Below are 16,450 nucleotides of genomic sequence, written 5' to 3'. Positions count from 1 at the left end.
GTGTACGCCGCCTTCCGCTTGTTGTAGCTGAGATAGGCACCAGCGACCCAAAAAGGAATAAGCGGTAGAAAATGGATGGATGGATGGATGTTTCATTTGTATTATGTTATTAATTCCCTCTTTCAAATTATTCTTTTGTGTCACCCTCAAAACTGATTTGCACATATTTTTAAGAGCTGTGTTAAAACAAAGATGCTTTGAATTCCCCTCAAATTATATTTTCCATCTGTATCTCTGAACATTTTTTAGATTTTTGATTGTAGTAAATAATTTCCAGCTATGAATGCTATTTGTGCAATTTCCAATTTCACCAGATCCATTGATGTTTTTTTTTTTTTGTGATATAACAACAATGCATTTGTGTTCCTGAAAGCTAACATTGCTTATATTCACAGTGGTCTCAGATTAGATTGATCAACATTTATTCCTTTCCAGATTAAGTCTCTAAATATCTATGATACATGACCTTGACATATGATGATTAAAAAGATGGTTGTTGTGGTATTATAACTGATTAGTGCAATGCTCACCCTGCACAGTTGGGGGTGCTGTGCTGCCATTTGCAGTGTACAGTGTTCCTGTAGCACATAGTCATGAATCCTAATCAAGATTATGGTACAATAATTTGTAATTTTCCCATCTGGCAACATTGAATTAGGAGACATGGAATAAAGAATCATTGTTATCGGACATCATTTTTACTGAACTAAATTCTTTGGCAATAGTGTGTTCCTATGTCGGGTTTATTAAATGTAAGCAACTGCTCTTTGATGCGGTTAAAAGTTTAATGCTTGCTTTAAGAGTTTTGATTGATTGAGATTTTTATTAGTAGATTGCACAATAAAGTATATATTAATTTCAATAGACCACTAAATGGTAACACCCGAATACGTTTTTCAACTTGTTTGGGTCAGGCTCCATGTTAATCAACTCATGGTAAGAGTTGCTTGAGTGTGTCTGGAAAACAGAAACAGAACAACATGTACAGTGTAATTATTTAACATTCTGATTCTAATTACAAAAAGGGTAACTAGGTACAAATTAATTCTTACACTCGTAAATCTTCTACGTTTTAACAAAACAAAACAAACATTACACAAACTGCACACATAAATACAAACAATATTTTTCAATAGATTAGAATAGGTCCTACTTATAAAGTAGATATCTTGCGATAATCTATCAGATTTACACTATTTCCACTGGCATGTGACTTGTATTTGCCTCTAGAAATGAAGTCCGTAAAAGTTATGAACAGAATTAGCAACAAAGGGCAGCCCTGCCGGAGTCCAAGATGTACTGGAAACGGATCCGATTTACTGCCGGCAATGTGGACCAAGCTCTGATATTGATCATACAGGGAATGGTCCGTCACCCCATACCCCCTGAGCCCTCCCCAAAGGATTTCCTGAGGGTCATGGTCAAATGGTTTCTCCAAGTCCACAAATCACTGTTTATAATTTTTATGGAAAGATGATGTGAGGTGGTTGGGACATCTGGTCAGGATACCCCTTAGCTGCCTCCTTGGGGAAGTGTTTAGGTCACGTCTGACCAGTAGGAGGGCACAGGTAAGACCTAGGACACGTTGGGGAGACTACTGTATGTCTCCTGGCTGACCTGGGAACACCTCGGGATCCCAGGTCTGAACAAAATGGCTGTGGATAGGGAAGTCTGGGCTTCTCGGATAACCGGAAGAAGATGGATAGATGGATGAATAATATCTTTCTATTAGGTCAATAAAAGACACATGATTTGTACGTGTGAAGCGCAGCATGTGCACAAGTGGGTTCAAATGTGTCAAAACATGCATTTCTACTGTTTTGCCAGTGCTTATGAAGAATGCTTGAAGTCGTATTAGTTTTCTGACAATACACCATAAGGTGGTGCTGTTATAGAAAGCTTTGGAATTTTTGCTTAAGTATCCCACTTTGCATTGCTGGCAGCCATATTGGTAGGCTTTGTTCACCAATAGTCATTGTTTACGATAGCACTACACATAATATTTCCAAACTGTTTAATGAAAAATAACATTGTACGGGCTTTGATACGATGGGAACATACTCTGAATTACTAGACAAGAAGTCCCTTCGTCGTTATAAGGAGAAAACAGTTGTAATTAGACATGGGGATCCTTACCAGATCGACAAGTCTGAGTGGACAAGTTTGATAATCTGAGAGATTGTGACATCTTTGTTGATGTTTCATACCCGAACTTGGTAAACTTATTTTTTTTAATTTAAGGATTTTCACAATTTTAAGAGTATAGAAATCTATGACCGGGTTGTCCGTGACGTTTGCGTTAATCTGTATAAACCCAGTGGATATTGTGTTGTCAAAGCTAGAGTTATGCGCTAGCGGAAATTATTTCACCCAAGTTTGACACCCTTGAATCACGGATAACCATTCGAATGTCATTTTAGCACTCTTTGACTGTAAGGCAAGATTGTAAAAAAGCTATTCTCGTGTCACCTCACTTTTTTTTTATGTGGAGGCCACAGTCCGGATGAGAGAAGTGAGTACAGAAACCATTATCAATATAACTGCTATCAAAGCTCTTCGACCAAGCACATCAAGTTAATGCAAATTGGGGCTGTCATTTATTCTAGATTAATTTGTATTTACAAAATGTTCTTAATTACCTGAAATGAAATGAAATGATACGAAAAAACAAGAAATTGTACATTGAACGTCACATCTTATCGATTGATTGCAGCAATCCATGCTCGCCTTCGCTGTTCAGTCTTCTGTTCAGCCGCTTCCCTATGTCCAGGAATACGCTTAGGAATTTGCTAAAAACTAGTAATACCTTCCACCACTTTGATTGTGTCAATTGACAATCGCATACGTTGTCGGCATTATGAGTATCACTGGATGAATGATCAGGAATATTGAGCATGTTTACAAACAAAGCCAATATGGCCACCGGCAATGTATTCTGGCAGATGTTGAAAAATCCGAAGCACTCTATTAAACCCCGAATGTTTGACCCCATAAATTGATGTGAAATTCCTCACACAGCTTAACAAACCACACATTTTAAAGTATCCGACACCATACACATGTCATCGATGTACTAATTGGCACTCAATACCGATCCTTGTGGAACACCATCTAAAAAGCATGTATGCACAATTAGTGAAAAAACTTCAACCAAATCACCTTTGCTGGGCACACTAGTTGCTCACAAGTTATCGACCATTTATCTAATGATTATAAAGTTTGATGGTATGTCTGTTACATGATATCATGTCCAAAGTATTTTCAGCGCAATCCATAGGGTGTGTCACACGTCATGACTGTACTCCATCATGTTTCCTATTCTGTATTTAAGTCTGCTTGCAGGCCTCTCAGTGTCTTCTCGTCAAACCGATACGTCAATTTCCTCTTCACCTTCTGGATCTCGCCCGTGCGGGAGTAATTCCTCAGCGCTCGCGCCATTTTTTGGTACGTCATCGTCTTGCGGTTCCCCTTTCGGCGGCCCCAAATCTCTGCCAGGTGCTCTTTGTTTTGGGAGGAAAACTGAAAGGTGCCAACTGATGACTGGACCCACCAGATGCAGCTTCGCATCGACGGCGTTTGGAGCATCTCAAACAGGAACTGGAACAAGCGCTCCTTTCGTTTTCCTGTAAAAGAGGAAGGTAATAAAATAATAATGACAATGAAGATGAGTAAATCAAAGCAGATGGTAAGTAGATAAAATCCAGGTGCTACCTGAGATGGGCGAAAGAAGCAAAGAGTCTTGGTTCTGTCTGTCTTCACCATCAGAGGATGGAGAAGGAGCATCCTGGTATTCTTTGTACTGGGAGCTACTAGACTGAGAATCTGAGTCGATGCATGCGGGATATGCAACCTGATTCTGGAACAAACATGTTAAACCACAAGCTCATTTAATTAGTGATAGGGTTGACCCGATATACAACTTTTCCATTTTTGATACAATACCGATATTGGAGCCTTTAGTATTGTCTGACACTGATAATAACCTGATACGATATCAACACGAATCATAATACTGTTTTTTGTAGTGAGTGTGAATGTTGTCTGTCAATCTGTGTTGGCCCTGCGATGAGGTGGTGACTCGACCAGGGTGTACCCCGCTTTCCACCCGAATGCAGCTGAGATAGGCTCCAGGACCCCCCGCGACCCCGCAAGGGACAAGCGGTAGAAAACGGATGGATGGATGGATATCTTCGAAGAGTTTGGTCAAGTGACATTACTCAGAGAACAATGGTAGGAATGAAAAACATGAACTTCATGACCAATTTACACTTTTGTGTTCGGCCTGCAATGAGGTGACAACTTGTCTAGGGCAGTGGTTCTCAAATGGGGGTACGGGTACCCCTGGTGGTACTTGAAGGTATGCCAAGGGGTATGTGAGATTTTTTGAAAATATTATAAAAATAGCAACAATTCCAAAATCCTTTCTAAATATATTTATTGAATAAAACTTCAATAAAATATTAAGTTAAGTTCATAAACTGTGAAAAGAAATGCAACAGTGCGATATTCAGTTTTGACAGCTAGATTTTTTGCGGACATGTTCCATAAATATTGATGTTAAAGATTTATTTTTTTGTTAAGAATTGTTTAGAATCAAGTTCATGAATCCAGATGGATCTCTATTACAATCCCCAAAGAGGGCACTTTAAGTTGATGATTACTTCTATGTGTAGAAATCTTTATTTATAATTAGACCACTTGTTTATTTTTCAATAAGATTTTAGTTATTTTTATATCCCTTTTTTCCAAATAGTTCAAGAAAGACCACTACAAATGAGCAATATTTTGCACTGTTATACAATTTAATAAATCAGAAACTGATGACATAGTGCTCTATTTTACTTCTTAACCCTTTTTTTAAACCAAAAATGCTTTGCTCTGATTAGGGTGTACTTGAATTTAAAAAATGTTTACAGGGGGTACATCACTGAAAAAAGGTTGAGAACCACTGGTCTAGGGCGTACCCTGCCTTACCCCTGAGTGCAGCTGGGATAGATGTCAGTCCTCCAGTGACGTTGAGAGAGACAAAAGGTAAAAAATAAATGGATGGATTGAACTGGAGTGTTTTTGGGCGACATGTACCGTAGTAGTGACAATAATTAAATCAATCATGATGCAGAAATTGAATGACGTCGACATGTTTTTTACTGCATAATTTCTACTACGTTTCTGTTTTGGGGATTTTTTATCCGTTCATAACTTGCAATCACTTGTTCATATTGACAAATGTTGTATTTTGGATTGCAATATTGATCAATTAAAAACAATTCATAGCTTGTGTGCTTAGATGCGGTGTAGCTGCTAGTTCTGAGTAGCATGTTTACTCTTTGTAAATGAAAAAATACAAGAAAATACCTACCTTGTGTGCTGAATTTTAGGGCAGCTTTTACGTGGCTGTCCAGCTTTGCACAAGTACACACACTTCAGAATTATTTATATCAGAGCCTATATTGGACCTTTTACATGCAAGCCGATATCATCCAATACTTGTTCTTTGATTTTGACGGTATCGGACTGATATCTGATGTCAATATCGGACTGGAAGACGCATAATTAGTAAAGAAGTTAGGTTAGTGTGTGAGGTATGCTTAGATAGATAGAAATCAGCATATTTTGTAATCAACATAAAAGTAAATGTAAATCTAAAAATTTCAATTGAGGTAAATATCTGTAAACATTACCTCATTTTGGCTACTGTTTTATCATTAAAAATCTGGTGTTTTCAAAGTGTGAAGAAAGCCTCCTTTGGAGCAGCAGCTTGAAAATAAACAAATATATATATCCATTTATCCATCCATTTTTGTACCGCTTGTTCCTTTTGGGGGTTGTAGTTTTTTATTCTGCAAAACTAACTTAAGTTATTTTGAAACGCAAACTGAAGTGATTTTAGTTCCTACATGGAGAGCAGAAAATGCCATGAAAATGCCAGGTAAACTTGGACTCACTCAGCGGCACTTTAAAAAGCACCGTTCTACTTGATATAGGGTACAACTGCAGCTATCGATCATCATAGTACTGGAGTAGTTTGTTTGATTAATCAAGTTATTGAATGGAACACACTTTATAGCGTAGGCCAGGGGTCACCAACCTTTTTGAAACCAAGAGCTACTTCTTGGGTGCTGATTAATGTGAAGGGCTACCAGTTTGATACACACTTAAATAAATTGCCAGAAATAATTTGCTCAGTTTACCTTATAATTTGCTCAGTTTACCTTTAACTCTATGTTATTGTTAATAATTCATGATATTTATCTTTGTGGAAACAATGATCATCGTAATGATTTATCACAATAACTATATATAGAAACAGATAAATGTCGCCCCCAAAAAATGGGCATTTCTGTCTGTCATTCTGTCGTACATTTTTTTTCCTTCTACAGAAGGTTTTTTGCAGAGAATAAATGATGAAAAAAAACTTAATTGAACGGTTTAAAAGAGGAGAAAAAATGAAAATTAAATTTTGAAACATGGTTTATCTTCAATTTTGACTCTTAAAAATTCAAAATTCAACCGAAAAAAAGAAGAGAAAAACTAGCTAATTCGAATCTTTTTGAAAAAATAAAAAAAAATAATTTATGGAACATCATTAGTCATTTTTCCTGATTAAGATTATTTTTAGGATTTTGATGACATATACATACATGGGGCGGCATGGCGTAGTGGGTAGAACGGCCGTGTCAGAAACCTGAGGGTTGCAGGTTCGCTTCCCACCTATTGACATCCAAATCGCTGCCGTTGTGTCCTTGGGCAGGACACTTCACCCTTTGCCCCTGGTGCCGCTCACACCGGTGAATGAATGATGAATGAATGATTGGTGGTGGTCGGAGGGGCCGTAGGCGCAAACTGGCAGCCACGCTTCCGTCAGTCTACCCCAGGGCAGCTGTGGCTACAGATGTAGCTTACCACCACCAGGTGTGAATGAATGATGGGTTCCCACTTCTCTGTGAGCGCTTTGAGTATCTAACAATAGAAAAGCGTGATATAAATCTAATCCATCATTATTATTATTATTATTATTATTATTATTATATTTTGAATAGGTTAAAATCCAATCTGCACTTTGTTAGAAGATATAACAAATTGGACTAAGCTATATTTCTAACAAAGACAAATCATTATTCCTTCTAGATTTTCCAAAACAATTTTTTTTTAAAGAAATTCAAAAGACTTTGAAATAAGATTTAAATTTGATTCTACAGATTTTTTAGATTTGCCAGGATATTTTTTTGGAATTGTATTCATAATTAGTTTGAAGAAATATTTCACAAATATTCTTCGTCGAAAAAACAGAAGCTAAGATAAGGAATTAAATTAAAATGTATTTATTATTCTTTGCAATAAAAAAAAAAAAATACTTAAAAATTGATTTAAATTCTCAGGAAAGAAGAGGAAGGAATTTAAAAGGTAAAAAGGTATATGTGTTAAAAAATCCTAAAATAATTTTTAAGGTTGTATTTTTTCTCTAAAATTGTCTTTCTAAAAGTTATAAGAAGCAAACTAAAAAAAAAAGAATTTATTTAAACAAGTCTTTAAAATATTTTCTTGGATTTTCAAATTCTATTTCAGTTTTGTCTCTCTTAGAATTAAAAATGTCGAGCAAAGCGAGACCAGCTTGCTAGTAAATAAAAAATAAAATAAAAAAAAGAGGCAGCTCACTGGTAAGTGCTAGTATTTGAGCTATTTTTAGAACAGGCCAGCGGGCGACTCATTTGGTTCTTACGGGCTACCCGGTGCCCGCCGGTCCCGCGTTGGTGACCCCTGGCGTAGGCCAACGCGTATTTAAGGGTAAATAAACAAGAATTGTTATGCTGGCCACAACTTTCATTTTTTTGTCATAAATGATCAGCATTGAAATTGCACTTTTAACATATGTGCATTAATGAAATGAAATAAAAAAAATAGCTTTTCCCCACCACACACACTTACACGCACTTTCACGAAGTAACAGAATATTAAAGCTTCTTTTTTTAAATCAAATCTTTTTTTTTTTAATTGTTGTGACAAGAACTTACCCACTGGTTCTGGTGGGGACACAACCAGGCTGGCGGAGCGGCTTGTGGCTCACATTCTTTATTCGGTGTGTGAGTTCCCCAGTGCCACTCGTAAGCATATTGACCAGACCAGTTATTTTCTACAGAGACAAGCAAACGTTTAGAAACATCCCTGACATACACGCTACAAAATGACAAGTCGGTCACACGCTCACCTATGATCCAGGTGCTGTGCTGAGAGTGCAAATGCTGCATGTCATTGGTCAGAGGTGAGGCTTGTGTGTGTGCAGGCTGGACCTCCAGTGAATGCTCCTGCAGGTATTCCTCAATGACTTCCAGGTCCACCTCAGGGCAGGAGGAGGGCGCCACCACACCCCAGGATCCTCGTCCCCCGCAAAGCCTGACCTCAGTCACGTAAGCTATCTGCCAACGAATGTAACGCAAACTTCAGTGAAGTGAAGTGAAGTGAATTATATTTATATAGCGCTTTTCTTTAGTGACTCAAAGCGCTTTACATAGTGAAACCCAATATCTATGTTACATTTAAACCAGTGTGGGTGGCACTGGGAGCAGGTGGGTAAAGTGTCTTGCCCAAGGACACAACGGCAGTGACTAGGATGGCGGAAGCGGGAATCGAACCTGCAACCCTCAAGTTGCTGGCACGGCCACTCTACCAACCGAGCAGTCACATTTAATTTTTTTTGGAACTAAATTCGAATGCCACCATAATATTTCAATAATGACATGATCATTCTATTGTTGTATGAACCGCAGAATGACATTTAATTAATGAAAACATCCATCCATCCCTTTTGGGTCGCTGGTGCCTATCTCAGCTACAATCGGGCGGAAGGCGGCGTACACCCTGGACAAGTCGCCACCTCATCGCAGGGCTAACACAGATAGACAGACAACATTCACACTCACATTCGCACACAAGGGCCAATTTATTGTTGCCAATCAACCTATCCCCAGGTGCATGTCTTTGGAAGTGGGAGGAAGCCGGAGTCCATCCATCAATCATCTTCCGCTTATCCGAGGTCAGGTCGCGGGGGGCAGCAGCCTAAGCAGGGAAGCCCAGACTTCCCTCTCCCCAGCCACTTCGTCCAGCTCTTCCCGGGGGATCCCGAGGCGTTCCCAGGCCAGCCGGGAGACATAGTCTTCCCAACGTGTCCTGGGTCTTCCCCGTGGCCTCCTACCGGTTGGACGTGCCCTAAACACCTCCCTGGGGAGGCGTTCGGGTGGCATCCTGACCAGATGCCCGAGCCACCTCATCTGGCTCCTCACGATGTGGAGGAGCAGCGGCTTTACTTTAAATTCCTCCTGGATGGCAGAGCTTCTCACCCTATCTCTAAGGGAGAGCCCCGCGACCCGGCGGAGGAAACTCATTTCGGCCGCTTGTACCCGTGATCTTATCCTTTCGGTCATGACCCAAAGCTCATGACCATAGGTGAGGATGGGAACGTAGACCGACCTGTAAATTGAGAGCTTTGCCTAGCGGGTTAGCTCCTTCTTCACCACAATGGATCGATACAACGTCTGCATTACTGAAGACGCCGCACCGATCCGCCTGTCGATCTCACGATCCACTCTTCCCCCACTCGTGAACAAGACTCCTAGGTACTTAAAGTCCTCCACTTGGGGCAGGGTCTCCTCCCAGACCGGGAGATGGCACTCCACCCTTTTCCGGGCGAGAACCATGGACTTGGACTTGGAGGTGCTGATTCTCATTCCGGTCGCTTCACACTCGGCTGCGAACCGATCCAGTGAGAGCTGAAGATCCCAACCAGATGAAGCCATCAGGACCACATCATCTGCAAAAAGCAGAGACCTAATCCCGCGGCCACCAAACCGGAACCCCTCAACGCCTTGACTGCGCCTAAAAATTATGTCCATAAAAGTTATGAACAGATTCGGTAACAAACGACAACCTTGGTGGAGTCCAATCCTCACTGGAAACGTGTCCGACTTACTGCCAGCGATGCGGACCAAGCTCTGACACTGATCATACAGGGAGCGGACCGCCACAATAAGACAGTCTTTGACCCCATACTCTTTGAGCACTCCCCACAGGACTTCCCGAGGGACACGGTCGAGTGCCTTCTCCAAGTCCACAAAGCACATGTAGACTGGTAGGGCAAACTCCCATGCACCCTCAAGAACCCTGCCGAGAGTATAGAGCTGGTCCACAGTTCCACGACCAGGACGAAAACCACACTGTTCCTCCTGAAGGAAGCCGGAATATGTAATGAAAACATAATTTTACTATTTTCAGTTATGTAATAAATATATTACACTCCAGAATGACCCACACAGTCTCATCAACTTGGTTTGTTTGCTAAGTAGACACAACCACAGTGACTATGTGTGTTTTCATTTGACTAGCAAATACATGCAAGTGTTTATGTTGCAGAAACCTACGGGTAACTGGGTTAGTCCAAGGATCAGCAAGCCTTAGCCACTCAGCCCCCATGTTGTGGCTGATCTTTGAGCATTTATAACAATAATTATATAATGTCGGACTGTCTGTGTGGCCGTGAAAGATTAAAAAGTGGGTCCTAACTAGGACAGATAATAATGAGCATGGAAAGCAAGGAAAAGGAACCTGTGTGTAGTAATGGGTCAAATCCATCCATCCCTTTTCTACCGCTTGTCCCTTTTTAGAGATTGCAGGGGGTGCTGGAGCCTATCTCAGCTGCATTTGGGCGGAAGGCGTTTTACACCCTGGACAAGTCGCCACCTCATCGTAGAGCCAAAACAGATAGACAGACAACATTCACACTCACATTCACACACTAGGGCCAATTTAGTGTTGCCAATCAACCTATCCCCAGGTGCATGTCTTTGGAGGTGGGATGAAGCCGGAATACCAGGAGGGAACCCACGCATTCACGGTGAGAACATGCAAACTCCACACAGAAAGATCCCGAGCCCAGGATTGAACTCAGGACAATTTAGGACTTTCGGATTGTGAGGCACATGCACTAACCCCCCTTACCACCGTGTTGCCACCTTGGGTCAAATGATACTGAAAAATTGCTACATTATGATCGATACAGCTGCTGCGACTGTGAAGTGCCAAACTGTGTTTATCTGGAAACACCAGGTGTGTGAATGTGAGTGTGAATTTAAAGTTAAAGTACCCATGATTGTCACACACACACTAGGTGTGGCGAAATTACTCTCTGCATTTGACCCATCACCCTTGATCACCCCCTGGGAGGTGAGGGGAGCAGCGGGCAGCAGTAGTGGTGATTTAACCCCCAATTCCAACCTTTGATGTTGAGTGCCAAGCAGGGAGGTAATGGGTTCTATTTTTACAGTCTTTGAAATGACTTGGGCGGGGTTTGAACTCACAACCTACTATCGTATTTTTCGGAGTATAAGTCGCTCCGGAGTATAAGTCGCACCGGCCAAAAATGCATAATAAAGAAGGAAAACAACGTATAAAAGTCGCACTGGAGTAAAAGTCGCATTTTTTTGGGAAATTTATTTGATAAAATCCAACACTAAGAATAGACATTTGAAAGGCAATTTAAAATAAATAAAGAATAGAGAACAACATGCTGAATAAGTGTATGTTATATGACGCATAAATAACCAACTGAGAAGGTGCCTGGTATGTTAACGTAACATATTATGGTAAGAGTCATTCAAATAACTATAACATATAGAACATGCTATACGTTTACCAAACAATCTGTCACTCCTAATTTATAAATCCCATGAAATCTTATACGTCTAGTCTCTTACGTGAATGAGCTAAATAATATTATTTGATATTTTACGGTAATGTGTTAATAATTTCACACATAAGTCGCTCCTGAATATAAGTCGCACCCTGGGCCAAACTATCAAAAAAACTGCGACTTATAGTCCGAAAAATACAGTAATCTCAAGGCAGACACTCTAACTGAGCAAGTTGTTATAAGAATGTTGTCTGTCTATCTGTGTTGGCCCTGCAATGAAGTGGCGACTTGTCCAGGATGTACCCCGCCTTCCGCCCGAGTGCCGCTGGGATAGGCTAAATAACCCCCACCCTCTGCTACCACAAAAATGACAAACTGTAGAAAATGGATGGATGGACTTATTTCAACTTGTACTAAATGAGTTTTTTCGACAGCAGTTTTAGAGACCATCAACAATGTAAATAGCAGTAAGGAAAATGAAAAATTCCAATGTTTGGGATAATTTTGATTTGATTTTGACAGCGCCAAATAAAGTATGTGCTCTTTTTTCCTGTTTACCATTTGGTTATTGACCAGAGTTGCATAATACACTTTCCTTTTTGTGCAGCTATTAGTTAAGAATATGTACAAATATACATATATATACACATCCATGCATATATGTATATATATATGCATACTGTATACACTGTATATATATATATATATATATATATATATATATATATATATATATATATATATATATATATATATATATATATATATATATATATATATATATATATATATATATATGCCGTCAAGCTGAAGAAGGAGTCCTATTGGGTCCTTTGGCTCATGGGACACCGGAGGCAGCGGACAGGTACCGACAGGCCAACTTATGTGTGGCTTTGGCTGTTGCAGAGGCAAAAACTCATATAAGGGATGAGTTCGGAGAAGCCGTGGAGAACGACTTCCGGACAGCTTCAAAGCGATTCTTGTCCAACATCCACTACCTTAGAAGGGTGAAAAACTACACTGTCAATACCGTGTAGAGTAGGGACAGTGTGCTGCTGACGTCGATCGAGGATTTTGTCGATCGATGGAAGGAATACTTTGAAAACTTCCTCAATCACACCTACACGTCTTCCAACGAGGAAGCAGAGCTGTTGACTTCATTGACTTCATCATGAATGTGAGCTGTTTGGCCACAACATCCAGCAATATATTTTGAAGAGAAAAGCCGAGGAAAACCATTCATACCATCAAACATGGAGGTGGTAGTACTATTCTCTGGGCCTGTCTTGCAGCCAATGGAACTGGTGCTTTACAGAGAGAAAATGGGACAATGAAAAAGGAGGATTACCTCCAAATTCTTTAAGACAACCTAAAATCATCAGCTTGGAGGTTGGGTCTTGGGCGCAGTTGAGTGTTCCAACAGGACAATGACCCCAAAGACACGCCAAAAGTGGAAAAGGAATGGCTAAATCAGGCTGTTAAAACAAGGTTTTGAAATAGCCTTGACAAAGTCCTGACTTAAACGTGTGGACAATGCTAAAGAAACAAGTCCATGTCATTAAACCAACAAATTTAGCTGAACTGCACTAATTTTGTCAAGAGGAGTGGTCAAAAATTCAACCAGAAGCTTGTGGATGGTTACCGAAGGCGCCTTATTGCAGTGAAACTTGCCAAGGGACATGTAAGCAACTATTAACATTGTTGTATGCATACTTTTGACCCAGCAGATTCGGTCACATTTTCAGTAGACACATAATAAATTCATAAAAGAACAAAGCTTCCTGAATGTTTTTTGTGACCAACAAGTATGTGCTCCAATCACTGTATCACAAAAAAATAAAACATTTAGAAATTATTGGAAACTCAAGACAATATGTCCTTCACAAGTGTATGTAAACTTTTGACCACGACTATATATATATATATATATATATATATATATATATATATTTTATTTTTTTTTTGACCACGACTATATATATATATTAGGGGTGTGGAAAAAATCGATTCGAATACGAATCGAATCGTTTATGTTGTGCGATTCAGAATTTATTTTTTTTAATTAAGAAAAAAAAAAATGTATATATATATATTTTTTAATCAATCCAACAAACCACTACACAGCAATACCATAACAATGCAATCCAATTCCAAAACCAAACCTGACCCGGCAACACTCAGAACTGCAATAAACAGAGCAATTGAGAGGAGACACAAACACGAACACAAACCAAAAGTAATGAAACAAAAATGAATATTATCAACAACAGTATCAATATTAGTTATAATTTCAGCATTGCAGTGATTAAAAATGCCTCATTGACATTATCATTAGACATTTGAAAAAATTTAAAAAAAAAGAACAATAGTGTCACAGTGGCTTACACTTGCATCGCATCTCATAAGCTTACATTACTGCAATCAGTTGATAAAACAATTATAAAAGCTTTTTACAAAAATCTACTACTCTGCATGCATGTTAGCAGCCTGGGGTAGATCCTGCTGAAATCATATGTATTGAATGAATACAGAATCCTTTTCAATCGGGAAAAAAATCGTTTTTGAATTGAGAATCGAATCGAAAAAAATCGATACATTATCGAATCGTGACCCCAAGAATCAATATTGAATCGAAAAGATTCACAGCCCTAATGCATATACATATATATATATATATATATATATATATATATATATATATATATATATATATACATATATATACATATACATATACATATATATATATATATATATATATATATATGTATATATATATATATATATATATATATATATATATATATATATATATATATATATAGCCGGTGCAATGTTATTTTCCATGGAACACTACAGAAATATCACGTGTGCATTGCTATTGCTCTCGGTAAACGAAGCCTACCAGTTTGGCTGCCGCCAGTGAACTCATAATACTTGAGCAAAAAACCTGAAGCTCCCTATACTGCTATTGAATGTGCCATACGCTCACTGTCACTGAGGCATCATTTACCCGGAACGACCTGTGTGTGTGTGCATGTTAAAGGGGCTATCGGCTTATTCCACAGTAAGCTAACAATGAATCAATCTCTCCAGAATAACACATCTCGAAATAAAATATAAGTTTCCAATCAAGCATTAAATATTTTAATAATTTATTTCAAAGTAGGCCTAATTATTTACACTGCACTTCTGTTGGTTGAATTCAGTTGTTGTAACACGTACAATATCAAAAAGGTTTTAAAACATGTATCGTTCTTTAGAAGAAGGAGGAGCAAAATATCTGTTCTAATAGTAAAGCATGCTGACCCCCTCGTCTCAACAAAGATCTTTCACCCTCAACATATTAAACTACTGTACGGCCAATGAAATAATTATTCTTTGTCATTGAAAAAAAATAAACAGGCTTTTATTTTAAAACACTACTCACCGTCTCCGTTTCCGCCAACATGATTCAAGGTAAGGCTGGAAAAAGTAAGAGAAAGTTCTGATCTCAACTCTGGATTTAAATATTAAACAGTGATAGAAGAGTTAAATTCATCAAATTGGAGACGTACTCCTCAATCAAGCACGGCGCTGTGTTGTCCTCAGGCAGTTGGAGGTTGAAGCGTCAAAAAGAACACCTGTAAGTTCTCTGTCTCACCTGAGCGTCACTGGCTTTTATTGCGGCAAGACAGACACATCCTCCTTTCACTTACTCTGGCCAAGCCCACTTGAACAAAAGTTTAAATAAAGTAAATGTGGTTTGACCAATTAGGATGGAGTTACGTTTTTTTAATTTTATTCAGGAAATTAGGTGGAGTCCAATCCAATCCAATCCAATCCACTTTATTTATATAGCACATTTAAACAACAAGAAGGTTTCCAAAGTGCTGCACAGCCATGTTAGAAAACAATATTAAAAACAATATTATGCTCCACCAATGACTGAATAAAAACAAAAAAATAATTAATATAAAACCAATATAAAAACAATCCATTTCCTACCGCTTATTCACTGTTGGGATCACGGGGGGCGCTGGTGCCTATCTCAGCTACAATCGGGCGGAAGGCGGAGTACACCCTGGACAAGTCGCCACTTCATCACAGGGCCAACAACATTCACACTCACATTCACACACTAAGGCCAATTTTAGTGTTGCCAATCAACCTATCCCCAGGTGAAAAACAATATAAAATAAATATGATTAAAAACAATTTTAAAGGGTAAAAGCTATTAAAACAGTAAAATAGAAATCAAAGTATATAAAAAACACAGAGGACAACAGAGGACAGAGGACTACACAACTCACGTAGTGTTAAAAGCCAAAGAATAAAAGTGGGTCTTAAGACGAGACTTAAAACACTCCACTGTGGAATCAGTTTGAACATGGAGCGGCAGAGTGTTCCAGAGCTTAGGGTCGACCACAGAGAAGGCCCTGTCTCACCTGGTCTTAAGTCTGGTCTTGGGCACCACGAGCTGGAACTGGCTCTCGGACCTCAGAGCGTGCGGAGGAGTGTAAATTTGGATGAGGTCCGAGATATATTGAGGTGCCAGTCCATGTGAAGATTTAAAAACAAACAGCATTGTTTTAAAATCAATTCTAAAATGAACAGGGAGCCAGTGCAGACTTTGAAGAATTGGGGTTATATGCTGGTGTTTCCTGGCCCCCGCGTTCTGGACTAACTGCAACCGGGAGAGAGACTTTTGCTGAGTCTTCCTAATTACACACTTAATGTTTGTTGTCAAAGTTTGAGGTATAATTCACACTTTGCAGTTCATGTCATATA

The 16,450-nt window shown here is 39.1% G+C and overlaps 1 protein-coding gene and 1 long non-coding RNA gene across 2 annotated transcripts; one reads left to right on the top strand and one right to left on the bottom strand.

Annotated features, from left to right (window-relative positions):
* Positions 1 to 888: 888 nt before the first annotated feature.
* Positions 889 to 15,296, bottom strand: LOC133555064 (transcription factor PU.1). The gene is made up of 5 exons (XM_061904503.1): positions 15,111 to 15,296; positions 8,207 to 8,414; positions 8,013 to 8,131; positions 3,712 to 3,856; positions 889 to 3,623 (listed from the first exon to the last, which is right to left on the bottom strand). The coding sequence occupies exons 1-5, from the start codon at positions 15,129 to 15,131 to the stop codon at positions 3,316 to 3,318; spliced, it is 801 nt and encodes a 266-aa protein (XP_061760487.1). The 5' UTR covers positions 15,132 to 15,296; the 3' UTR covers positions 889 to 3,315.
* LOC133555065 (uncharacterized) lies at positions 8,004 to 12,871 on the top strand. The gene is made up of 2 exons (XR_009807266.1): positions 8,004 to 8,405; positions 12,587 to 12,871. It is a non-coding gene; the product is annotated as an uncharacterized LOC133555065 (long non-coding RNA).
* Positions 15,297 to 16,450: the final 1,154 nt, after the last annotated feature.

The sequence above is a fragment of the Nerophis ophidion genome, linkage group LG06 (assembly GCF_033978795.1).
Source record: "Nerophis ophidion isolate RoL-2023_Sa linkage group LG06, RoL_Noph_v1.0, whole genome shotgun sequence".
In the NCBI taxonomy this organism is placed as follows: domain Eukaryota; kingdom Metazoa; phylum Chordata; class Actinopteri; order Syngnathiformes; family Syngnathidae; genus Nerophis; species Nerophis ophidion.
This window is presented reverse-complemented; position numbering and strand designations above follow the sequence as displayed.

Coding starts and splice junctions, on each gene's coding strand:
- LOC133555064 (XM_061904503.1), bottom strand. CDS start 15,131: ATGTTGGCGGAAACGGAGACG. Junction 8,415..15,110: donor TGTTGGCGGAAACGGAGACG/GTGAGTAGTGTT, acceptor ATTCGTTGGCAG/ATAGCTTACGTGACTGAGGT. Junction 3,857..8,012: donor GTCCCCACCAGAACCAGTGG/GTAAGTTCTTGT, acceptor TGTTTGTTCCAG/AATCAGGTTGCATATCCCGC.